Below are 16,316 nucleotides of genomic sequence, written 5' to 3' on the forward strand. Positions count from 1 at the left end.
AGTCAAATTTACTAAACAACTAACTAGAACATCTGGGAAGACTACCCCCCTCTACCCCGATGTGCAGGCCACACCGCGCGGCTTGTTACGACAGCGCGCCCCAGTAACTGCGGCCCGTGGCTGCGCCAGCGCGCGGTCAAACAAACAAACAAAATTCTGCAAGCCCGCAGCGCGCCGCGCCGGCCCCGTGCCCCAATTACATTGTCACGCCACTTGCGCTGACGAGTGAACAGAGCAGCCAGCCCAGAGTCCCATCAGTTAAGTCCCTAAATTTGATTTCAACAACCCTGCAAAATTTCAACCCGCGACATAACCCTCCCCTCATAGAGCTCGAGCCCCATCGAGCTACCTCAAAATTACAAATTGTCTTTTTTTTTTTTTTTCATCAAACTATAACTCTAAATTCCTCATTTCACAAAAATAATAATTTTCTTAGTTCCTTTAATTTCTGAACATACATCTAGATTCTGCACAAGATCATTTAAAACATCAAGTATTCATTAAAATAAAAATGTAAAACTTTTATCTGGTTTGTTCTCACAGGAACCTTCAGAGGCTCGAGTTCTCAATTCTAAAAAAAATTGTTCTGTTAGTGAAGCTCTCTTTACAAATTAAATTACTGTTCTTAGTTTCTCAGTATTCGTTAAACAATGTGCAAATTCTTGATAATTATTATTATTATTTTTTTCAGTTTCCGTTTATCATAATACTTCTTTTTTTTCTTCAAAAAAAATTAAGTGTCCGTACAGTGTTTCAATTAATTAAACTCTTATCTCGTGAAGGTTGGTGCAACTCCTCGAAGTCAGTGTTGTCGAGAAGAGTAGCTCCCTGGGCTGGCCATCAGCAAACACCACTCAACTCCAACAGCTACTGGACTGGCTTCCAGGGCAGCTCACAACTTCTCCCCACATCTGCTTCGGAGTTGTGCCATCCTCATCACGAACAGATTACAATTCTGAAACATCATCAACAGGCATTACCATCACGCCTGACAAATACTGAACTGACATCTAAACTGCAATCGATGGGCAAGGATGCAAACACACAAAAAAAATAAAATTAATTAATTCAACTGCTAACATAAAGTATCCCACCCTTAGCATAATCTAATCAGGAAAATTATTTCATAGGAAAAACTTAAGGAAGGGAAACATGACCTCCAATGATTTTCCCTAACTCTTGAGTCTTGATCTTCTCTATACAGCAAATAGTCCCCACGAAGTAACTGGGTTGAAGGTCACTTCACATGACCCACCCATAACCTCTTCTACTCTTCTTTTCTTCTGGGGGCAACCACAATGCCCACCAATCTCTCTCCATGGTGCCGAACCAGCTATCCCATGAGAGTAAACAACGTAGTCAATAGAAGCGCAGAGGGGAAACACCAATCTCTGGCTTGTCGAGTCATAAAACTGCTTTATCTTCTTCTTCTTCTTCTTCTTCTGAGTAAAACATCTGATTAACCTTGCTTCTATTCTTCCAAACAATAAAAGTTCATCAGGTATCTTCATGAAAAAACATTCTAACTAATAATAAGTCTTCTTTTTCTTCTTTTTTTTCTGTTAGATGTAATAGAAGGCCATGTTAGGGAGGTTATAGGGAAAAAGAGTGGCCAATTCCCACCCCATCACCCACCTAGATCATGACTAATTAACTTTTAAACTTTCTATTTCAAACAAATTAAAAAAAACATTTTTTTATTCAAACTTTTAAATTATAATTACTTTTACTTCATAACCTCAAAAGCTAATCAATAATTCTAAATGAAATTGTGATTTACTGCATCCTTGTTCCATCCGATCTGTTTGTTTATAACCTTTCTTGTAAAGTATAAAATTTTCAAACATTACTAATTCAAAAAAAGTAAATTCTGGTGTCCTTCGAGTTACAATTAAATTTACTATTTCTTAGCTTGAAATAATTTAAGTTTTCAAAACTATTTCATTGTCTAATCCACAACACTTAAAATCAACTCAAAAACAAATCATCAAAATCAATAAGATCATCTGACCTACCTATCAGTACTGTGAACTTGAACTGTTCGTACACATTTATAATAAGCTATGGTATTTAAATTCCAACCTAAATAAGGTTTAAAAAAAACTACTAATCCCTCTGTAAATTAAGAACATTAATTTTAAAAATTAAACTTAAGGTATTAGTTCTCTTTGACAGCTACCACAACTCACTAGTTCCATTCCATTACTATAACCTAAAAAGTTCTATAAAGACTGTTTATAACAAAAAAACTACAGTGGCTGTCTTCCAAAAAAAAATAAAACTTTACATGACCTTATTAATCTCCACTTGTAAGTCCATGGCTGCCAGCTTTCTCTTCTCTTGTATCTTCAGTCTTGGTTCTTGTTTCTGAAATCTTGCATCTTGTCTCTCGAACTCTTGCAATCTTGTATACTGTATTGCTGCTCAGCTCATCTTATGGTATCTGTAACAGTTTCAAATACATGTTAATTTAAATTACATAATTCCTGTTCTTTGGTCCTAAAAAAAAATTGTATTATTAGTACACATTACCCTGAAACAACATTATTATTCATTGTTTATTATTTTAAAAAAATTTCTTTACCATAAAATACTCTTTTTTTTTTTCTATTTAGGCCTACTTATTTTCCTTCTTCTCAATTACATTCTGCTTCAAATGTTAATCCTAACTTAAGACCTACCATCTATTTATTATTCATTACCTACATTATTTATGTTACCCTAAAATTCCCATTTAAGTTTCTAATACTTCCTATCAAAGACATTCTTATAAAAAAAAAACTTTCTTATGACTCTTAACTTAACACAATAAACTAACTTTTACTCCAGACTTAACTTATTATTCATTCTTAGTTACTTACTTCCTATATGTAGACTTTAGTACTTACTTAAAAATTATTAACTATTTCTCTCTACCTCTTAATCTCTTTCAATTATTACAATAATAATGTTACCTTGCATCTTTAAACTTTTTTCTTTTCAATTAAATTAGACATCTCATAACAATAAAAATTCTGCCTATACTCTTCTTATGGGTGTACAAACCAACAACAAAATTTCAAATTCTCAAGTTTCCTTATATTTAAATTATGCAATGCACATAACCTCTGTGGTGCCTGTACCCTTTTAGGCCTACCACCTTCTCCTCTCACAGCATGACAACTCTTATTCCTCGGGGTCTGTATTCACTGTTACAAATCAAATATCTCAAAAAAATTAAAAAAACAAATTTATTATTTTAAGAAAACAAAAATTTACATTGAATTTACTAGGGAGCCTGGAAATCGTAATGTCCCACAGCAGCTAACATGACTAAATCCCATGGAACCCCAGGTTTACATAACCTGTGCCCAAAAATTTAAGCATACCAGGCTTTCCCTGCACTGGTTTTACAGCATCACACACTATTTAGGGCCCCTGATCTGCCATCAGTCCCAAGGAGTTTTCCCACAACCCCTCTCTACACAAGCGCCTACCGCATTCCTCTCAAATGGCTATCGGTTTTACGGCATTCTTTTGGGATCCGACCATCAAGTTAGGGCTAATCGAACACTAAACCTCCATACTTCCAAACTAATGTAAATCAATTAAATTTTCTCTGTAATTTCTTAAAATCCAAATAAAAATTATTCAAACATGCCCAAGAAACTTTCAAAAAAAAATTCATAATCTTATCTTCAAACCATTAAAATAAAAATAAATAGATTACTCTGTTTTCTCCTTAATAACTGTAAACTGTCACCAAATATCATGTCGTAAATTTAACTATGCTTACTGACTCTTAATCATAAACTCTCATTCTTCCTAATTAATAAACAACCGATTTCCTTGAAATCTCACTGTATCTCTCACACTCAAACTCCACTGGCTGAATATCTCAATAAATTCAAAAACAATTATCTAAACTCTTAAAGAAACTCCTCCCCAATTATTCAAAATTACTTCACCTTATTTTATTTCATTACTTAAAACGCCTTACTCAAAAAAAATTAATTAATTCCCTTCCATTATTAACTCAATAAACTTTCTTATAAATTAATTTAGTAAAATTCAATTTCACATTAGGCAAGTACACTAACTCTCTACAGCAATGTTTCTCATTTCCCTCCTTCCTAATTGAATCCAATCTTACTTAACCTCCAGGGAATTTACCTCACAAAATAACCAAAAATTTCACTGTAGTGCCTATCTGCTATAGGCCCACTACACAACAAGGGATTCTAACCCCACCAACAAACTTCATTGAAATGGTACCCTATCCCATACAGGATAGCCACTTCGGTACTACCTTGAGGAACTCCTGCCCCAAACTACTCACAACTCTCAGGGGTTCTCCTGACCCTTAATTCCGTAGTCAGCCCATCTCCTATGGGTCTGCCCTACAATTCCCTTTCTTCCCAGGGACACAACACCTCACCTTAGGGTCCCTTGCCCTAATGAAAACATTAATTTTGTCTCTCTGTTCTTTTGGAGTAAATTCCCTCTACACACAAAATCTATCCTTCCCAGTTTTCTCAATGCTTATCGATTTTATAGTGTACCTCCTTATTACTGTTTACAAATCCCAAAAAAATATTTTTAAAACCGAGGTAGAACTTAACTAACAAAAACATAAACAACTTACAACGAAACACTTCTAGCCTATACATCATACCCTTCTTAAAATAAATTACTTACATACTGAAAGTTCCTCTTCTCCTAAAACACACTTAAATTTAAATTTATTTAACCAATAGTCTATTTTCTTATCGCTAAGTTACCGTACAGCTGATCAAAACAAGGTCACGGCCTGTCCACGTCTCCGTATGTGCCCGTGACGTCACCGAATTCCATCAGGTGCGCCAACCCTCGCTTGCGGTTCCTCCGTTCTCCGCTAGGTCTCAGCACCTCCCCGTCACGTGTTCATTCTGCCACGTCCACTGACGTGTCGTTCTGAAACAACTCTCAACATTTTTCTAATTAAAACAAAACATCACTATAAATTCTATAACTCTCTTTTACATAAACTCTCGTTTTCTCTTTAATTCCTTTCTAACGTTTATCCTTCCCTCGACTGATTTAATTCGTACGTCTCGTCTCCTACGCGCACGACAACAAAACAAACTTCACTTGAAAATAAATCCTATTTACGAAAAAAAAACTTTATTTTAAATTATAATTCTCTTAACCTACAATCTTAAAATTAACTTCAATTAAATTAAACCACTTGCATTATCTCTAATAAGCATTTAAATTATAACGTATTCTCCTCACGTAAAAATCCCTGATAAACTCAACGACTTAAAACAACTTATCACTATAAACTTTATCCTTACAAGTATACTCAAATAAACATCTGTTACGTCAAAAAAAAATCTCAAAGACTTCCTCCACTTAGATTAAATTCCGTAATCCTCTCCTCAAGTAAACTCTTAATAACCTGCTATCAGAAGCTGAAACTAACTTAATAATAAACATAAAAATCTACCTCTCTCTCTCCAGAAATAGAACCTACCCGGCGCCTCCACCATTTCTGTCACGTCTCACTTTCAGAGGGGGGAGAGAATCGTAGCTCTTTACATAGAAACAACTCGCTTGGCATCAACTAGTCTTAACTTCCAAAAAAAATACTTTACTGTACCTAGGATCATAGATTCGTCATCCCGTACAGGATGTCTGGTGAGAGCTGAACTAAGGAGATTTTGCAAAATAACATAATACTAAATTAAAATTATTTTATTCTTAAAGTCAAATAATCAACATCATTCTTGACGAACATTTATACCTCGGGATTAAAATTTAAAACAATACTCTTCTTTACTTCCTTAACGATTGAACGACCTTACAAGAGAGAGAATGAGAGAACTTCACTAAACACTTCCCTAGTCCTTCCGAATACCTCAAATCATAATTAATACTTAAAATTAAAACAAAGATAAGTCCATACTCACATTTTCCGAAAAGCCTTTCTTGATCGATTACTTAAAACTAACGTAGGGGCCTCTCCTGCCCTTAAAATCCGAACGAACATTACATTTTAAAAATTATAACTAAACGACTAGTGACGAGGGCCATTGCCTCCGCCCGAAAGCTTGAAGATGACTACATTATGACCTAACTTAAACTACATTACGAATTAAACGACTCGTGGCCTCTGGCGTCGGCCATAGCTTCCGCCAGAGTGAGCCTGAATTCCTACATCATGAACGAACTAACAACTCGTGGCCACAGGTGAGACGCATAGCCTCCGCCTGAGTGAGCCTGAAACGATTACATGCCGAGCTTAACTCAAACTACTTTTCGACCTAACAACTCGTGGCCACAGGTGAGACGCATAGCCTCCGCCTGAGTGAGCCCCGAGTCACCACTCACTTGCGCTTAAATTCGCGCGCCCTGCCGCGCCTACCATAACAAAAGCTCGTTATTGAAGTCAAATTTACTAAACAACTAACTAGAACATCTGGGAAGACTACCCCCCTCTACCCCGATGTGCAGGCCACACCGCGCGGCTTGTTACGACAGCGCGCCCCAGTAACTGCGGCCCGTGGCTGCGCCAGCGCGCGGTCAAACAAACAAACAAAATTCTGCAAGCCCGCAGCGCGCCGCGCCGGCCCCGTGCCCCAATTACATGGTCACGCCACTTGCGCTGACGAGTGAACAGAGCAGCCAGCCCAGAGTCCCGTCAGTTAAGTCCCTAAATTTGATTTCAACAACCCTGCAAAATTTCAACCCGCGACAATATGTTCCAAGGTCGTAGTGAGCTAGTTTTTCATACTTTTGTTTTATTATTTGTAATGTTATTGCAATTAATTTTTATGTTTAAGCATTTCATTTGAAAAGCCTTGACTATATTTTTTATGGTTTTCACAGTACGTAGTTAATTGCATTTAAGTGTGCTTTAAAATAATAATAATAATTGTACATATGTGTTTTATAGTGGTTTTATTACAGTGCTGTGTGTAGAAGTAAAGAAAGACGTTCGGTGACACAGCAGTGCCGAAAGACGATAATTTATCGCATCCTGTGTAAGAGAGAGATAGACATAAGCTCAGACCGTAGGTATATCTGACTGGGAAATCCCAGAATTATGTGTTTAATTAAAATGAGACAGAAGGTATAAGAGTAAGACAGAGCGAGGGGAAGCCCTTAAAAAAGGGGAGTTACTTAATTGTAATTGTACGAATAAATGTTGCAGCTAATCATAAGGCAGTTTTTGGGGGAAGTCCCCGGCTAACTGGATTTTCCTAAGTATTTTGTGATGTGCTGTTTTTCGTTCAGTCGTGTGAGGGCTGGGCCGAGAGATAGTGCCGTCTCAGCAGCTCGGCAACATGCAATAGTTTGGTCATGAATAATAAAAGTCTAAATGATCAAGAACACTCTCATGATGTAATTTTCAACCAATCCCAACTTACACATCGAAATATTAGCCAATACTGTCGCTTGGCAACAACATTTCAACTAAATCACGAGTCTTTCCCAGCACAAGTATCTCTGTCTCTTTTCAACGCTTACTTAGCTGGCAAACTATTGCATCGGCCAGCTTTCAAATAAAGAACCACAACAAAAAAAACTTCCAGCGACTTCATTACATAACACCTGTTGCAAAATGCATAAATATTTCTCAAAAGGATAAACAGCTGGTATTTACATGACATCAAAAAACCACACCAAGTACTGTATATGATAAATAAACATGATAAACTCGTTTAGAAAGTGGGGAGGGCTGTAGCCTGGGTTGTTACAAACTTAAAGAAACAAAACTTAATGCATGACAATAATTTATTACACTAATTATATTCACAGTTAATTCGTCTCTCTGTAATTTTCCATTATTCAAATGCTGTTAAAAAAAAAATCAAAGCATGAACATGAACAGTACATGCAGTAATTAACTCAAATAAGTGAACTTTTGGCTTTATTTTTAACTAACATATTGAAAGCTTTGAACTTACTAAATGTTTGACCTTAACTTGATTCTTCATGCTGCTCTTGAAAGAGGTCAACATGAACTTGTGAATCGTTAATTTTAATTTAATCTCCTAAATAAGGATTGGACATTTAGTTTTGTACATTGTAAGATGTAACTTAACTTAGCTACATTCAATTTAAAATATAATGATGACTTATCTTCTGAAGCTAACCCAGGTTGCCTTCATTCTCGCCAGGGTCCTCTGCCCTCTTGCAATTGGACATACAAGCAGTAAGTCCTTCCCTCATGTCTGCCTCCACTGAAAGCCTAATTGTCGAGGACATGCCACTCCAGTTACTTAAGGCCGAGTTACACAGTGTGAGCTAGCGTGCGAGCTGGCCTAGTCAAGTTATTGCAGTGCAGGCTTCTTGCACCGTGTGACCGCATCATACAAATTACTGTCATTTCGAGTCGGTCAGTAGCTCGCATCCGAGTTACTATAAAATTGTTAGTTTTTACTCGCCACTCACCTTCCCCCACCACGTCACAAGCAACAGCTTGCATACGACTCGGATGCCAATTCACACGATTTTGCGAAATGAGAAACATGTCAAGAGAGACTTCCGATGAACAATGCGAGTACACAGGAGCAGTAGCTGTGTACTGTCACGTCAGCAACTCAGCCTTTACTCAGTCACTCGAACTCAGCTATTTCATAATTGCTTTGGCCTTGCCAATCAGATAGTCCTGCAGTTCAGCGTAGCACTTTCCTTCTTTCTCTTTCACTCTCTCGCTTGTGCAGGCCACAACACTGACTGGCATGTAAGAATGCCGTCCACAAACAAAAAAGCCAGCTCGGAACATCAGAACTTGTGATGGCTGAGTGCAGAAGCATACCTTATCTCAAACCTCGGCGCTTTCCCAACTAATTTAAGACTAAATACTTCTAAAGTCAAACTACATAACTTAAGAAACAATGTAAGTAACAAATAAAATTTAAACCTCAAAAAATTGCTTTGGTAGAGTATTTGGTAGAGTATTTGTTTATGTATATGGAAGCCATGCCTGTTCTAAACCTTGTAAGAGAACAGTTTCTGGGCACTGAGATCTTGTGCGACAGCATAGTTAAATTAGCAGATTATATGAAGCTGTTACTCAATCTGATTGGCTGTGAAAGTTAACAAAACGATTTAGAAATACAGAATTACCTAGGTAGTATTTTTCTAAGAAAAATTAGATTTGCTAGAAGTATGCACTGTCAATCTCAATTACACGGTTTGGAAGGAATTGGCAAAACATAAACTTGCATTATCTATTATCATTTTAGTTTTTAAATTAAAGTAACATTATTTTCAATGAGTGTAATGAAACAGATAACAAAGTGCCTCTTTTGTACTTTAGTGAAACTGTATGAAGTAAAATGAATTTGAAAGAATGGTCAATGATGATATAAAATTGTGTGTTTTCAAGGTAGCTACAGCTAGTAAACAAATCAAGTGATATATTTATGTGTTATCAATTTGGGTAGATGAATTATTATATTACCTAATAAGGATTGCAGGCTTTTGTAGCCATTGTGTGAAATTGCCCTTGCTTATGGGGTGTAGAAGAGTCGAAGACAAAGATTTCAGCGGCGATTCGGTCAATCTTGCAGTCATGAGATCCAGGGTAGCAGTTACCTACTGAAATAGTAACCGTTACCTGAAAGATGGCAATTACAAGTTTGACCGAAACGTCGGTCGGTGGCATTTTTGCCTTCGATGCGGCTAGAACCCAAAGCCAAGCAACTTCAGATGAAATACTGTTAAGTAGAGAGTGTGGAAGTGGATGATGCCGTGTTCAGGCGGGCGCCCAGCTGCGCCTGGCCGGGGGCTCCAGTGGCTCGGAGGGCCGCGTGGAGGTGCTGCACATGGGCGTGTGGGGCACCGTGTGCGACGACGACTTCACTCCCGCGACCGCTGCCGTGGTGTGCCGCGCCCTGGGGCTCCAGGGGCCCGCCGAGGTGCGCAAGAACGCCTTGTTCGGTCCCGGGGACGGGCCCATCTGGCTGCACCAGCTGCAGTGCGCGGGGAACGAGAGCCGCCTGGAGGACTGCTTCCACGCCGAGTGGGGGCGGCACAACTGCCAGCACGACGAGGACGTGGGTGTCGTGTGTTCCCCGGGGAGGGTCTCCCGCGGCCCGGACCAGGTGAGTGCGTGCCGTTGTGTAACAGGATTGTTACTAGCATCAGCTTTGCTTCACCACAGTAACTTTAATGGTTTTTTATGTAATTTTTAGTAGTACTTTTAACTTAATTACCTTATATTTGATTGTCTCTTACATTTGAGGGAAGCAGTCTCCCCCCTTCCCTTCATTCACCCCCTTGTGCTTGCCCATCCAGATGGAAAGATAACATCTGAAGGTCCAAACATAAACATAAAAGTTCTTTATGCCATAATTCCAAACTGTTTGTCTTTTTTTTTTTTTTTAATAAATAAATAAATCACCATGATTTAAAGTTTTCTAATTAGGGATGGGCCGGTCGAATCCAGGATTCCCTTGGATTCGAGGGATTCGACAAATCTGCGAAGATTCGGCGAATCTGCGATGATTCAAGTAACTAATTGGCGAAAACCACACACATTAGTAAACATTCAGCCAAGAACAAGATAAATATGTCCATAGATATAACCGTATTTACCTGAATATAATGCGATGATTTTTATCAAAATATCCAAAACTGAAAGTGGGGATCGCAGTATAACTGCAAACCTACATCTTTGCAGCTCGAAGAATGTTTTGAAATGACGCGGCGCGAGGAGACAACTGTGTCAAGGTCAGGGCCGGCGCCAGCAATGCGGGAAAAACGTGAAGTATGTGATTTAAGGGATGATAGTCGCACATTTTATAATCAAACCGTGCATCAAAAACACATTTCGTTCAAATTAAAACAGAAAAACGGAACTCGGTCGAAAGACGGAATTAACGTATAATTATCTTCATAGTACATACTAACGAAAAAATAGGTAGTTTACTCAGTACGTGATAGAGCGCGCGCGGGGCATTCAATCATCGGCGATTTATCGATAGCCCACTACGTGCGTGCACTCTATACGGGAATCAACGTAACCAAACGTGAATGATGCTAAGATGCAACGACATAATTCAACACGTTTGAAAATATCTTTAAAAAAATTTCCACATTAAATCAGTAAGTGGACCAAAAACCAAGCAGGCTGGACCCTGAGAGACTCAAAATGCTTGTGTTTTTAAACAAAAACTTGGACATATGAAACAGCATTTTCGTACATTGCAGATTTTGTGATCTTGGTTGCTGATTCTACTTACAGGAGAATCCCGTTATAACGAGCACGGTAATAGTGAGAACACGGCTATAACGAGGTCTTTTTGAGGAATTAACGGCGTGATCGCGTGTAGCGCGCCTTGGTTATTTGTCTGCTTTATCTCCACCCCTCTTGCTCGCCACTAGACATCTTGCCGTTCACACCTGTCACATTCTTCAGCCGTGCAGTCGCCACCTAAGTGTGTGGCTTTAAAAATAGAATCCCGTCCTTTCTTTCTTTTATCAAACTTCCGCTTGGCTTCAAGGCCGAGGTATGCTCGAAACGAATAAACCAAGCCTTTGAATATACATATACTTGTACGCATTTCTTATTATTTAGAAAATATGCAAAATCTATTTTTCCCGCCAGTAAACATAACAATGCACACTTTTTTTTTTTAAATATAAATGCTCTTAATTAATTTGTTGGGACATTTTCATTAACGAATAATAACATTGTTTATAACTATGTTAGGCCAAAAAAGTTAGAGCTGTCTTTATACTTGTTGCTAATTGATCGAGTTAATAATACACAAATATTTATAAACTTGTTTGGAGTTATTTTTCGTGACACGTTTACAAACACGTCACGTTAATTATTTTACTATCTGACAAATAGTGGGCACTACCGTATTTATTTCCGAATCACTAGGACAGTTTTCTTGTAACTTTAGTTTTGGTCAGTTGTTGGCGTATCTGTCCGGGAAGGGGGTGGTGATGGTTTGAGTTTAATCCCAAATTTATTTTCAAAAAAAGTTTACAGGTTTCTTTAAATGAAAAAAGTATAGTTTTCCAGCGACTGTTTCGTTTGAGGCGTACGTGCGTTGCCACTCTCCTGTTTTTTTTTTGTAAGGAATTAAATCGTCGTGCTACACTAGCGCCGCCTGTTCACAACATCCCGAACCATTATGGCCGTCAGCCGATAGCAGGACAATGCTGCGTCGGCCGCGGGCCGAGTCGAGTAATCGATTGCGGGCAGAAATGCTATACTTACGTGGCGTGGTATTCTGGTTATTTTGACCCAATCGGTGATCGCATCCGTACTTGTGGGGTATCGTTTTAAAGAGAATTCACACATCTGCTCACAGAAATTAAGATTTCGTTAATAAAACCTGTTATTTTCCAATTATACAGGTTCAAACACAATTTTTATGCTATTTTAGGTTTATTTTTATTTTTTGGGGGCCAAAATCTGTCCAATTCGGTTATAGCGAGGATCAAACCCGGAACCGTGACACCTCGCTATAACGGGACTCTAGTGTATTTTTAAAAGGGTTTTTCATGTGTGCAGAGGATATGTAATTTTAATTTTGTAAAGAACTACAATCTACGACAGCTTTGTTTTTGATGTCTTTTCAGTTTATTATTATGGTTTTTAAATTAGGCTTCTGTGCTCATTGAATGTAACTATCTTAAGTACCTGACGTTCATATTACATAAATTAACTCATGAGTAGTGTTAAAGTAGGTTTTTTTTTTAATTTTTTTAAGTCATATTAACTAGCATTGCATGCCCGTATTTCATCAAGTAAATTCTTTGTACTTGTTTTATGCCTTTTTTAATGGAATAATCTCAGTGTTTTAGGTTCATTTGTACTAGAAAACAACAATTTGAATGAAAAAAAAATTTTTTAATAATTTTTTTTTTTCGTGGATTCAGATTTGATATTCGACAAATCCTTAAAGGATTTGACTAAGTACAGTAGAACCCCGATTTTGCGAACTCGGATTTAACGAAAACAGCGATTTAACGTAAAGGTTTTCAGGAACCATCAAAAAACACCAATTTATTAAAATAATAATATAGATTTCCAAAAAATGAAAGTAAATAGTAATGGAATATTATTAAAAAATACACTATGTGGTGTCAGTAATAGAATGGAGGTACTATATATTAATATGTGCCTTTGCATCATCTGTCCAAATACGAAAAAATTAAAAAAATTGTTAAAATTGCTTAAAAACTGCGGGCGCTGTAACTGAATTGCGTAGGTGCGTGCCATTGCGCGCGCCTGGATAGATAGACTGTCCGCGACACATGACGTCATGAAGGGTTTCTTTGTCCGCATCCCCCTCCCCCTCTTTTATGTCTGGCTTGACTCACCATGTTATCTTCCAAACACGCCCGCATAGTAACAGTGCTAGCCAATAATCACACGTTTCCAAATATTCCCTTTCCCATCCTCCAGGTTTTTTTAACTTGTGACAACGTCACACCAATACGCCATTATCATTATTTTATAGAGGTGTAAAAGTAATGAAAAAAAGCATACCCGTATGTATTCGTTACTATAACAATTAGTACTCATTACTATTGTATTGTTACATTACTCGTTACTTCTGATACCGCATAACATGCTATGTTATGTTGCAGCAACGAATCGAGACGTATTGCGTACGCGTACAGTATGACGTCGCGTAAATAATAATAAATAGAATATAAACAATTAACAATATTTGATAAAACAGTTTTTGTTAACCAAGAAACAATTAAATCTCATTAGAGCGGCTTTTTTATAATGTCTCTTTTAAGATAACAAAAATACGTGAAAATACGCGATAATAAAAACAAAAACATACATATTTCTAATTTGTAAACAATACTTTCTTACGTTGTTTCTGTTCCAATCTCAAACTTTGTCTACACACACAATACATTTAATAAACAGTAAAAAACTTTGACGACGAATTTCCAAATTATAATTTACTTAATAAACAAACATCGTTCTTTGTAACGCAAATTCATCGAATATGTGCACGCATGCGTAAAACATACGAAAAATGCGAGTAACGAGATGCAGCCGTGTGTAACGTTTCGTTACTCGTTACTAGATGGCGCACCCGTTACTCAGTACCAAATACATACGGTTTGCTACAGCTCTATAATTCTCAGTAAGAGCTTTGTGCGCGGTGTTTAGTTTATGGAATACGTTTTTTATAAGTGCTGCGCAGCTCAGCGAACAAAGAGAGTCAGCCGGCGGCTACGCCGCGCCGTAACAGCAGCTGACCGAGTACAATGAATGACCTTTCTCCGCGTACGGCGCGCTATTGACGGTAATTTTTTTTTTTTTAATTTTTTACTGTGACGCAATGTGTATGTAGCTCGTAGTTTTTTATAAACGCTGCAGGTTGCGACTGTATTTTAATAAACTTTAACGTATTTCTTACACTTTACATTTTTTTTTTACTTTTTATTTTATTTTATGCCTCATTTTTCACTGTTTCTGAAAATCTGTGTGTACGACCGAGGTGTACGTACGAACCGGGGGCCGTACGAGCGAGATCAAAAACGTTGACGATGGAAAGTTGACGAAGTCTGAGATAGCACGGCAGCACAAGATATCAGCGTCGACCCTGTCTACGACATGGAAACGTAGGGACGCGATTATGAGTGCGGGGGTCATTAAAAATCGGTAAATCGGATTTAACGAAACATCGATTTAGAGTAAACATTTTCGGTAACCATAGCACTTCGTTAAATCGGGGTTCTACTGTATTCGGATTCGGCCAAAAATAGGATTCGACCCATCCCTATTTCTAATACTTATTAACTGTATGTTAACTGTATGTGTTTGTTACTACTATATACTTTTGATTATCTGAACCTGGATTAACCGGTTTTTGTGTTATCTGTGCTGTACACATTTCTAAAAAGATGGCTCTAAATGAATAGACAATACTTATTGCCACTATGTTATGAGATTAATTCAAACTGAGCAATGTGGCAACCGAAGTTTCGGGGAAGGAGTGACAACTGAGAGCTACTCAAAGGGGGCTGGAGAACTACAGGGGAAGGGGGTAAAAAACCAAAGGAGAAAGGTTAAAGAGGGTGTTACCACTACCACCTCCGGCTAGATCAAAATTAGGTGATGAGTGAACATACAGTTTGGTAGCAGATCATGAAGAAATTCATATGCAATATTTGATGTATTATCTTTTGTTTTTTTGTTTTTTTACTTACTTAAAATCAAAATATATTCTGCACAACAGAAAAGAAAAGAAAATTTTAATGTACTACATCCAGAAAAGATAAAACACGGAGCCATCGCCCGACCACGGCCTGCTCAGCCCGGTGTTCAAACAATGACTGCCTGGCACAGTGCTCTGACAATGACTAAATATACAGCCTTCCTTCCCTTTGTGTGGGCAGTAACCTGGGCTCACTGACGTAATTCTCAGCCAATCACGGCACATGGCAACAGAAACTTCCACATAATGCTTACTTCTGTTCCCACGACCCAGCAATTTTGTCTTTTTCTCACACTCCTGTGACTGTAACTCAAATGCCTAGCGTGTTAAACAAATCCTCGGTCGTGGAAAAAACAAAGGAGAATTACCTTCCCACACAAAGAAGCCAGCAAAAAAAAATTACTTGAAAAATAAACTTATGAATTATCAAAATAAAAACATTAAACCCGGTGGATTACATTCACAATAACTTCTAAAAGGAAAAACTTTACATCTAACCTGAAATATGAAAAAAATTTATAACAAATTATTATTTCTTGATTGCATGGGGAAGGCTGTAATCTGGGTTGTTACAAAGGGAAGGAAGATCCTCTACTCTGACAAAAGAACTGAAGTTAAAGTGAAACATTAAGTCATGTAAATAAATATAAAAATAATATATAAATATTAATGAACCAGACCTGGCATTTTCTACCAGAATAGTTGGATCCTAGCAGCATCAGATGACAGTGGTGGAGGGAAACGAGAGTACCCGGACAGGATGTCTTTTGGGTCAGGAAAGTCATTAAGTTTGAAAAACCGGTAATCATAAATCTTCTCGTGGTTGCTTGATGCTCCTCCCCCATGAAAGGGGTTGAAATCAGAAAAATGCCTCCTTTCTGTTTTCAGCTGGATACAACTGTGCCGGAAATTTGGTATTTCGACACTTATTTTTTTTAATTTAATTATAATTTTAAATAATTTTTGTAAATTTTATTTTGCTCTATAATTTGGTTACTAAAGGGCGATTTACCCTTTGTTAGGCTGGTGTACTCCCCTTAGTTAAACTTTGTGCCAGTAGACAGAAGCACCTTTCCCAGAGGCATATCTGATCTTTTGCAGATCTAAGACTTTATTGGCAGCCCTTTTTGACATTTC

The 16,316-nt window shown here is 37.7% G+C and overlaps 1 protein-coding gene across 3 annotated transcripts in view; it reads left to right on the forward strand.

Moving 5' to 3' along the window:
• The window catches only part of LOC134527975 (uncharacterized), a 144,758-nt gene that overhangs the window by 71,682 nt on the left and 56,760 nt on the right, over positions 1-16,316 (forward strand). For all 3 annotated transcript variants that reach the window (XM_063361096.1, XM_063361094.1, XM_063361095.1), the window contains one exon: positions 9,732-10,076. In XM_063361096.1, coding sequence (XP_063217166.1) covers positions 9,732-10,076 — 345 coding nt within the window. The remainder of the gene's footprint in view (positions 1-9,731; positions 10,077-16,316) is intronic.

This window comes from Bacillus rossius, chromosome 1 (genome assembly GCF_032445375.1).
Source record: "Bacillus rossius redtenbacheri isolate Brsri chromosome 1, Brsri_v3, whole genome shotgun sequence".
NCBI lineage: Eukaryota > Metazoa > Arthropoda > Insecta > Phasmatodea > Bacillidae > Bacillus > Bacillus rossius.